Source organism: Callorhinus ursinus, unplaced genomic scaffold (assembly GCF_003265705.2).
Source record: "Callorhinus ursinus isolate GAN/ISIS: 27379988/994484 unplaced genomic scaffold, GSC_fseal_2.0 scaffold102, whole genome shotgun sequence".
In the NCBI taxonomy this organism is placed as follows: domain Eukaryota; kingdom Metazoa; phylum Chordata; class Mammalia; order Carnivora; family Otariidae; genus Callorhinus; species Callorhinus ursinus.
Genome location: NW_027397164.1, coordinates 78,056 through 87,988, shown reverse-complemented (window position 1 = coordinate 87,988; position 9,933 = coordinate 78,056). Strand labels below are relative to the sequence as shown.

Here is a 9,933-nt window from a genome sequence, read left to right as displayed (position 1 = left end):
AAAAAAAAAAAAAAAAAAAGGAAGATTTTTCTGAGCTATATCACTAAGGGGAAAAAGCAAGATGCAGAACATATGCATGATATGCTGCCATCTAGAAACATATAATAGACATAAAACATTTAACGTTTATGCATATGCCCGTACATATGTATTTGTACTTGCTTGTGTATGTTTGACGTAACACTGAAAGGATTCACTAAGAGCTCGTAAGCTTGGTTGCCTAGGGAAAGTTTGCTGGTCTTCAAATCCGATCTCCAAAAACTGGAAAAAGTACCTGCAGCAAAGTCTTGCCCATACGGGATCCCTCGCCAAGCATCCCCAGCTCTCGTACTGGCCAGAGATGCTGCTCTGCGCCCCACAACACTCGGAACCGCTCCAGGGGCCCCTCGTTCAAACAGGTTTATCTCCTCTTTGGGAAAAAAAAAAAAACGTAGGGGCCCCTGGCTGGCTCAGTCAGCGGAACATGCAACTCTTGATCTCAGGGTCATGAGTTCGAGCCCCACACTAGGATATCTATTTACATAAATAAACCTAAAAAAATGTATAGACTAACATATATATATATTTTTAAAGTACTTGGATATGTTCTGTTTTTTTCCTATCCTCTTTGGAAAAGGCACTTCAAGTGTACACATACCCGTCCAGCTAATTTCAATCCAAACATGTCATCCTTCTTTTAGAAAACATCACTACTCCCGCACCAATACATCATAAAGGGGCTTCTCACCTGGACCAGCTGCTCCTTCAGTTTGTAGATGGGCAGGCTCTCTCTCTGCTCAATGATTGACATCTGGGTCTTTTTCCCATAAGAAGCTTTGTTGCCCCCAAAGGCATGCTTCTTCCACTCGGGAATGTCATTGGGCATCATCCCAATACCCCTCATATTGGCAGCAATCTGCCTGCCTTCCGCTGCAAAGGAAAACAGGCGACTTAGTATTATCCTCAAGCTACCTCGGTGCCCCCGCCCTCAACATTCAACAAATCCCATTTCCCCAGTTGATCCCTCCTGTCTGCTACCTCTGTGTTCAAGCCACGATCCTCTGTCCTCTGTTAGAAAAGCCTCCTAGGTCAACTCAGGTGTCTATGCTTGCCCCATCCAATCCATTCTGCAGGGCACCCCCAACAATCCCTTGGAAATGCAACTCTGATCGTGCCCTTCCCTGTTTAGACCCTGGCAGCACCTACCAGTGGACTCTAGAATTGAGCCCCAATTCCTAAGTCCTGGCCGCCCCCCCTCATCCCCACCACTCAGCTCACCACTCCAGTCTAGCCAACAGGTCTACTTTCCACCTCACAGCCCCAGCCCAGGACACACGCCCCAAGCCCACCTCATCGCCTCTGAAGGACAAAGTCCTATTTATCCTTCAGGTCTCAACTTTCTCAGGGAAGTGACCCCTATTACCTGTGCTTCTTCACACAGCACTGGTCATGATGTGTTTAGTTAAGCTGGTAACTATGTCATTAATCTTCACTTTCCCCACTCAACTATAAGCCTCGTAAGAGAAGGGATCATGTCTACTTACTTCACAGCGTGCCTCAAGCTCCCCAGTTGCCTCACACAAATTACTCAGCACTTGTTACGACTGTATCTGGCAGTTACTTAACATTGACTACACAAAGAACTATGTGAAAAAAGAAGCTTCAAAGCTGTTAGCATAAAAAATTCTGGGGGCACCAGGCTGGCTCAGTCGGTAGAGTGTGCAACTCTTGACCTTAGGCTTGTGAGTTCAAGCCCTACATTGGGTGTGGAGACTGCTTAAAAATAAAATAAAAATAAAAAAGAATTTTTTTTTTTTTTTTTAAGTAAGCTCTACGCCCAGCATGGGGCTGAGATCAAGAGTCAGATGCTTAACACACTGAAGGCTCAGATTGTTTTTGAACAGTCCACATGCCCCTCCCAGGGTCTTACCATCAGGCAGAGGATCAACCCAGTGTTTGTTGAGCCCCATGGGAATAGAATCCATTTCCGCTTCCCGCTGGGCCTGCTTGAGTTCCCGCCTTTCTTTGGCTAAGGCACTCTGCATCATTGCTGCTTGGGAGAGGGAACCATCCGGGTTCTAGTGCAACAGAGGACAAACAGCATTAGGATGAGATCTCTCAGCATGCAGTAAATGTCCAGGAAATAAAATGTAGAGGTTAAGCCCCTTGAATCTAAGAAATGAGACCCACCTGGAAGGATGTTCATCTCAATGTACTAAACTACACTGGAGGAACTGGGGCTGTTGGCTTGAAGATGAGAACCCCAAGAGAGATGGGACACACAAAAAAGGGGTAAGACTCCTGTACGGTCCCAAGAACTAAACTTAGGACCAACATGGCTGTCTCGGTAAGAGAGATTTCGGCTCCGCCTAAAGAAGAGCTAATGATCAGATCCCTCTGAAGATGGAATGGGTCTCCTTAAGGGCTGGCGAATTCCCTGTCACCAACAAGGCTGAGCAGGCAGAAAACCACAGGGGAAGAATGCTCAGAAGGGTGTACAAGCACTGTATGGGTGACTGGGCTGGAAGACCTTTAAAATACCCTTCTCCGAACCTAAAAAGGTATCATAACTTTCCATGAGTTCTTCTCTTCACAGCCCTGCCATCCACAGCACCCAGTGCTATAGCTTTCTACTGAGGGCCAGTCCCAACTGGTCAAGAGAGTCCTTCAAACTGCCTCGGAATCTGCAAGGGCAAAGGCAGTAACAGTAGATCAAGCTCTCCTATTTCCTCCTTTCTTCCCAAAATAGAGCAGAGAGAGAGCAAAAGAATTAAAAAGGCAAAAGTAACAAAGCCAAGTCAATCACCCTTTAAAACAAAAACATTCTAGACCCTGACCAACAGGCAATACTACCTTCCAGCCTGAGTTCTGCTTCCACAAATGTAATAGCCTGCTCTGAAAAATTAACTGAACAGTTACTTTAAGAAAAGAAATTCACTCGGCACACCCAGGTTAGAGGCCCATCATTTCTCACCTTAACAATTTTAATAGGGCTCATGTCCATGCTTTGCTTGGTGTGCCCTCTCAGGAATGGAGGCTCTTCCTCAACCAGTTCAATCTCAAGATCTTCATCTAAAAATCCCCCCAAAAGAAGAAAGAAAAAAAACTGAGAGAGAAATAACTAATCATTTTCACCAAAACAAATGATTTCCATGGGCACCAGTGATCTTTACAAAGACAGCTCCCCAAGATCAAAAAGCCAGCAATTCAAGTGAAACTCTAATAGAGAGAACTGTTTCTCCTGCCCTCCAGGTACTTCTGGGCATTTATGCTCTGACCTAAGAACTGATCAGAGGGGCTACCTTCAAAAGAAGTTAAGCCTGTGGAAAAATGTGGTCTAACATTCTACAGGGTCCTAAGGTGTTTGCCATCCAACTTCATTGTGGAGCAACTTAACCCACAACAGACTGACAAAAAAATTAAGTTGAACAACTGGACATAACAAATGTCCGCAAGGATGTGGAGCAACAGAAGCCCACACTTATGACAGAAGCGTAAATGGGGGCGGGGGGGGGCCCTGGTTGGCTCAGTTGGTAGAGCATAAGACTCTTAATCTTGGGGTTGTGAGTTCAAGCCCCACGTTAAATGTAAAGATTACTTAAAAATAAAATCTTAAGGGCGCCTGGGTGGCTCAGTTGGTTAAGCGTCTGCCTTCGGCTCAGGTCATGATCTCAGGGTTGTGAGACTGAGCCCAGTGTCAGACTCCATGCATGGAGTCTGCTTGAGATTCTCCCTTTCCCTCTGCCCCTCCCCACACTCACATTCTCTCTCTCAAAATAAATAAAATCTACAAGTACATTTTTTTTAAGATTTTATTTATTTTTGAGAGAGAGTGTGAGCAGGAGTGTAGGGCAGTGGCAGAGGGAGAAGCAAACTCCCTGCTGAGCAGGGAGCCTAATGTGGGACTCGAACCCAGGATCCTGGGATCATGACCTGAGCCGAAGGCAGATGCTTAACCGACTGAGGCACCCAAGAGCCCTCAAAATAAATAAAATCTTAAAAACAAAAATAGAAACACAGAAACAGCTCATATGCCCATCGAAAGTGAAATGGATAAATTATAGTAAATTTACATACAAAAAACACTACAGAAATGAAAACTAAATACAACTATAAAAATCATCATAGATAAATCAAAAGAATGATTAAAAAAAAGAAATTAAGTTCAAAAACCGACTAAACAAGGCAGTGGTTAGAGAGAGTATTTAGATATGAAAACGCTAAAAAAAACCAGGTAAATAATTAACACAAAATTTAGGATGGTGGTTACCCAGAGGAGGAAAGAAGAGCATCTAATCAGAGGGGGACATGTAAGGGTTTCAAAGGTGCAGGTAAAATTCTACATAACCTGGATAGGAGGTACATAGTGTTCAATTATTACTGTTATATAAATTTTATGTCCCATTGTTTCACAATTTTTAAAAACTGTTAACAGACTGAGTTAAAAGTTGTTTCCATGGTAACTCAGAGGTAATCTAATTGGACCCACGGTTTTCAGAACAATTAAGAATATCAGATGAAAAAAGAAAAGAATTATCAGATGAAACTTACTACCCAAAATACAACTCTTTATATCCTGAACACGTAACATAGGGGTGGCCTGGGTAGCTCAGTCAGTTGTGTCCAACTCTTGGTTTTGGCCCAAGTCATGATCTCAGGGTCGTGAGACCGAGCCCCGAGTTGGGCTCTGTGCTCAGCAGGGAGTCTGCCTGAGATTCTCTTTCCCTCTGCCCCTCCCCCAACTTGCTCAGCACACACACACTCTCGCTCCCTAAAATAAATATAATCTTAAAAAAAAAGTATAACCAAAAAGTACAATATATAAATGTCTGTCAGAAAAATGCATTTTCTGCTTCCATCCTGGAGGAACCCTGGTTCTCAGAGATAATGAGTGCTAAGACCTAAGGAACAAATGAGCGAAGTCACTACTTAGATGTAGATGCAGATTAAACTACATCTAAACCACCCTATCCAACTGCTCAACTCGCCCACTGTCTTCTGGATCCATGATCCTGCTCGATCCAAGTAGCTAGTTACCTTCTTCATCATCCACTTTAGGGAGAATGCCAGTCTCTTCATCAAAGTCCGGAAACTCTTCTTTGGAAAGGACATTGGCAGCAATCATCTAGTGAAAGGACAGAAGGCAGCTTTTGTAACCTGCTAGGATCAAAACCCTTCCTTTGTAAGAGTTAATACAGAGGTTCACATAGGAAACCCGGGTTTTTTCTGCCCCGGGACTGCAGGGCCTCAAACATCACCTATTCCATCCCTAGGGGGTACAGCATGGTGCCTAAAAGTAGGGCTCAAGGGTCTCACCCCCAGGAAGTGTTACCTGCTCCTTCCCAGGTTTCCCCAGCACTGTGCACATTCCCGGTTTGTAACATCCAACTGTGACGAGTTCCTCAAGAGTAAGGAACCATGGTTCCTTACTTATCTGATACATTCACCTCTGTAGCCCTAACATCTACTCAGTGCCTGGCACCCCGTGGCTCTGATGTGCACCGACGAGTGGTGAAAACAAGAACCTAAGCGCTTCATTTAATCCCCACAATGCCACCACTGGTCCTGTTTCACAGATGAGGGCACTGAGGCACAAAGAAGTCAAGCAGCTTGGCTCAAGATCACATAGCTAGTAAGCGGCCAGAAATCAGCCCAGGCCATTGAGCTCCAGGGCTCACCCTCCTAACTCTTAGGACATGCAGAAGGACTGTGTGGCCGTAACGGCAAATGGCCCCAACCTGTTTGATCTCCCACTTCTCCGGGTCAGAGATGCGGGTAAGGCGCTTGCGTTCCAGTGAATCATCCTCTACTTCAGGGGCACTGACAAGGGAGAGGTGAGTAGGTCTGTCCGGATTCCTCATGGAGGTCTCCTCATTGGTCTCCCCAACAAGATTTCGTCGTCGATTGGGGTTTAGATCTTCTCCAGTCTCTTGATCCACATCCTAAAGCACATACAAAAATGAGAACTAACTCACTTTCTGTCCTCTTATGTTTCCTTGGCCATGAGATGCAGAAACAAGACTGGATATCTCACTTACCTTCATGCTCAGACTGGTCTTGGTCCCAGTGAAGGACAGTACTTTGACCTTCACCCTCTGGCCTTTGCTCACCACATCAGCCACATTGGCCACACGGCCTTCCCGACGGAGCTCAGAGATGTGCACTAGGCCTTCCCACCGCTTCCTAAGGGAAAGTCACAAACATCTGCAGCACGCCTAAAATATTTTTCCCCAACCGATTTCCACCCTTGTTGGGACTCAACAATAGGAAGTGGTCTTAAATGCAAAAACTTGAGAGAAAAGTACCAAGAAGGTGGTCAAAAAATAAAATAGTGGGGTGCCTGGGTGGTACAGTCAGTTAAGTGTCTGACTCTGTTTTGGTTCAGGTCGTGATCTCAGGGTTGTGAGACTGAGCCCGGCACTGGGCTCCACACTGAGCGTGGAGTCTGCTTGTCCCTCTCCCTCTACTACTCGCCCCACCCCCACACATTCTCTCAAATAAATAAAATCTTAAAGGAAAAAAAAGTCAAATTCTAACAACCTGATATGGTTGATTTGATTAAAGCGGAATTAATCATAACTTTTTAGAATGTGAAAATCCCCAGTGATAAGAGAAATTCTGCCCATCACGGGTGTGAAAGAAGAGTACCAGCCATTACCTTAATCCCTCCAGCTGCACAAAGCATCCAAACTGCATGATGCTGGTCACTTTGCCATTGTAAATGTCTCCGATGGCAGGCTCTTCTGGGGGAGGGCGGTCCACATGCTTATCCCGCCATCTGTCCAGATTCCTCTCCCCATACTTGTCCCGGTCCTTCCTGTCTTTGGGGGGACTCTGACTTCTGCTCCTTGACCGATACCTAGACTTCCCTTTATTCCTCTCCCGGGTCCTGGAGCGTGACCGGGAGCGGGACCGGTGTCTCCTCTTGTGGTCTCTATCACGGTCTCGGTCTCGGTCCCGCTCTCGGTCCCGTTCTCGGTCCCGGTCGCGGTCACGGCTCCGGCTCCGCTTCTTCTTCTTCGTCTTGTCCCTAACAAATCAATAAACACCTGTTTGAAAAAGAAACCAGCCCAATTTCATCTCTGCATCCCCAAGCACCCAGCACAGTTCCACACACGTCAGGTGCCTACTAAGCGTTGAAGTGAATTAGAGTTCCTCTAACTGTGACACCCCTGAAGGCCAATAAAGAATGAGGTCACAAACATATTCAGCCTCCTTTGATCCAGACTTCTATCTTATGGACAACTTAGCATTTGCTGTGTAAATACTCTTTGCAGGAAGCAATGAAGTAGATCTAACAATGTGGTACATGGCCAGTCTAGATTCTGTAAACTTGCCCAAAATTTTGCTTAGTGGGTCCACAAAATTTAACTATCACAGTACCCTAAACCTCCAAAGGCTAAGACACTAAGAACAAACCGGTGCTCAGCATCTCTCTGCTTCTCCTGGCCCGCTGCACTGGGCATCAAGGCCTCCAGTTCCTTCAGGACATCCACAGCGACTTTCACATCATCCTCATCCAGCATGGTCTGTAAGAGCAGTGGCCGCCAAAGTCAGGAGAGGGGGAGAAAATCATGTGAGAATCTGCACTCCAGATCCATCTACATCACTCCAGCGCCTACATCACTGACCACCTTATGTGAAGGAAGCAGAAACAGGTGGAGATTTCGAGCACAATTTGAGAGAGGCAGAAGGAATGAGCAAAGGCTCACTGCTACGTTTAGCAAATTCCCTTTGTCCTTCATACAAGCCTACCGAGGGCAATCAGCCTAACCACCCCTCCTGTGAAAGCATCCAAGTGATGATTGTAAATAGAAAACAGATGTTAAGGGGCGCCTGGGTGGCTCAGTCGGTTAAGCGTCTGCCTTCGGCTCAGGTCATGATCTCAGGGTCCTGGGATCGAGTCCCAGAATCAAGTCTGCTTCTCCCTCCCCCCCCGCCCCTCCCCCTGCTTGTGCACTCTCAGGCGCATGTGCTCTCTCTCCCTCTCTTTCTCTCCATCTCAAATAAATAAAATCTCTTAAAAAAATAAATAAAAATAGAAACACTTAAAAAATTAGACCTTCTAACATGTAATAGAGCAAAAAAAATCTAATTTCACATATCAGGTATCTGTTCTAGAGCTATTTCATACTTATTTCATATCCCTAACCGCTGCTCCCCACAATTCTCAATCCCATTTCCCTCAAACACCATTCCCTGAACTGTAATACTATTCTACGCATAGTGTGTACTCAGGGAGTGATCCAACACTTTCAATTCAAAAAATATATGACAATGGACACAAACTTAAAGCTAGGAACTAATGAGACAAAAGGGACAAGAATGGGGGAAACACCCAGGTATAGCAGACATTCCCAAAATGGTATCAGTACCCGGACAGAAGGGTTGTCTGGCTGGCAAAGGACCGGGAAGAGTTCCTTCAGCTTTTCTTTTCCGGTTTTGGGTTTAACAACTGGATCTTGTTTCATCAAAGAGCATAAAGGGGTTAAAAAAAGAAAAAGATATATTTAAGATTTTTAACAAAGCACCTCAATATCAGATTTGCATCAAACTAAAAACTGAGTATGGCATTTTTCTACAAATTACTCACATATTACTATAAATATAATTTAATTTCCTAAAAATAACACTGATGACAAAACCCTCGACAAACAATCTGGGCATGTAGCGGAGGGTGTGTTGGGGGGATACATCAGAATTCACTTGGTTAGTTATGTCTTATGAGTTTAATTTTAAGTCATTTGTAAAACTTTACTAGACTGTGTACTTGGCTCTGGACAGGGAAAGAACACAATTTACAGAATGCTCACACTAAACCGTTCTGGAGGCTAAGCGCAGCCAGACACTCACCTTTGCTAGTAGAAGGCTTTGCTGGAGGCCGCATGGTTTGTATGAGGCGCAGCAAGTTACTAATAAGAGAATCCTTCCAAAAGAAACAGAACAAAAATTATCAGCCCCTGAATTATTGCCTAAAAACACTGGTTTTAGGGGCACCTAGGTGGCACTGTCCGTTGAGCATCTGACTCTTGGTTTTGGCTCAAGGTCATGAGATTGAGCCCCATGTCAGGCTCCATGCTCAGCTTGGGTTAAGATTCTCTCTCTCCCTCTGCCTCTCCCCCAAGCACACATGCGCTTTCTCTCTCTCTCACTCTCTCTAAAATACATCTTAAAAAAAGAAAAAAACTAAGAAAAGGTGGTTGTATACCTGAATGGAGCTAAATGGAACAAATGAAGCACACAGTATCAATTTGATGGGCATGAAACTAGCAAAATAGCTTCAGAGAAAGCTGATATTTAGGACTGTTTGGGGGGGGGAAGTAATTTAGTTCCATTCAACCATTTTTGTTTTCCACTGTTTAGAATTACTTTCAAAACCTAGACTCTTTTATTTTTGACTTCAAATCCATAGAACAAGAATATAAACACACATAAAGACTTAATGATGGAAATCTTGCCCCATTTTCCTAGAAAGGTATCACAGGAAATCCGGTTATATCACCACTGCTCAGTGGCATGAAAACATTACACACTTAATGGTTTCTTTGATTGGTATGTACAAATTATCTCCTTTCTCCATCAAAATCCTATGTGAAATCCTATCAGACATTAAAACAAAACAGGGGTCTCCAGGTACACATACCGTGAATTCGGCACCATTTTTGACCAGAGAAGCCTTAAAAGTATCAAAGGTGGTATTTTTCTCAGCAAGACTGATCACAAATTCAGCTGCAAAGGAGAAAAGGGATTAAAACTGGAATGGAGACTAGTAAAAAAGCACTTTCAAGTACATTAAAAGCAAAACCAATTAGCCTATCCAGCAGTCATAAAAACCAAAGAGCACCATCCAGTGAGAGTAAAGAGAATTCAGAGTACCAAGATTATCCAGGTATGTTCCAGTTAATTTTTAGAAATGCAAAGAAGAGGGAGTCTGGGTGGCTCAGGTGGTTAAGC

General features: G+C 44.4%; 1 protein-coding gene across 2 annotated transcripts in view; it reads right to left on the bottom strand.

The window, feature by feature from the left end:
- Nucleotides 1-9,933, bottom strand: part of DHX8 (DEAH-box helicase 8) — a 28,314-nt gene that overhangs the window by 13,436 nt on the left and 4,945 nt on the right. For both annotated transcript variants that reach the window (XM_025861792.2, XM_025861793.2), the window contains 11 exons: nucleotides 9,623-9,708; nucleotides 8,833-8,905; nucleotides 8,355-8,440; nucleotides 7,399-7,508; nucleotides 6,638-7,009; nucleotides 6,018-6,162; nucleotides 5,718-5,921; nucleotides 5,017-5,104; nucleotides 2,954-3,051; nucleotides 1,910-2,057; nucleotides 728-909 (listed from right to left, as the gene is read on the bottom strand). In XM_025861792.2, coding sequence (XP_025717577.2) covers nucleotides 728-909; nucleotides 1,910-2,057; nucleotides 2,954-3,051; nucleotides 5,017-5,104; nucleotides 5,718-5,921; nucleotides 6,018-6,162; nucleotides 6,638-7,009; nucleotides 7,399-7,508; nucleotides 8,355-8,440; nucleotides 8,833-8,905; nucleotides 9,623-9,708 — 1,592 coding nt within the window. The remainder of the gene's footprint in view (nucleotides 1-727; nucleotides 910-1,909; nucleotides 2,058-2,953; nucleotides 3,052-5,016; nucleotides 5,105-5,717; nucleotides 5,922-6,017; nucleotides 6,163-6,637; nucleotides 7,010-7,398; nucleotides 7,509-8,354; nucleotides 8,441-8,832; nucleotides 8,906-9,622; nucleotides 9,709-9,933) is intronic.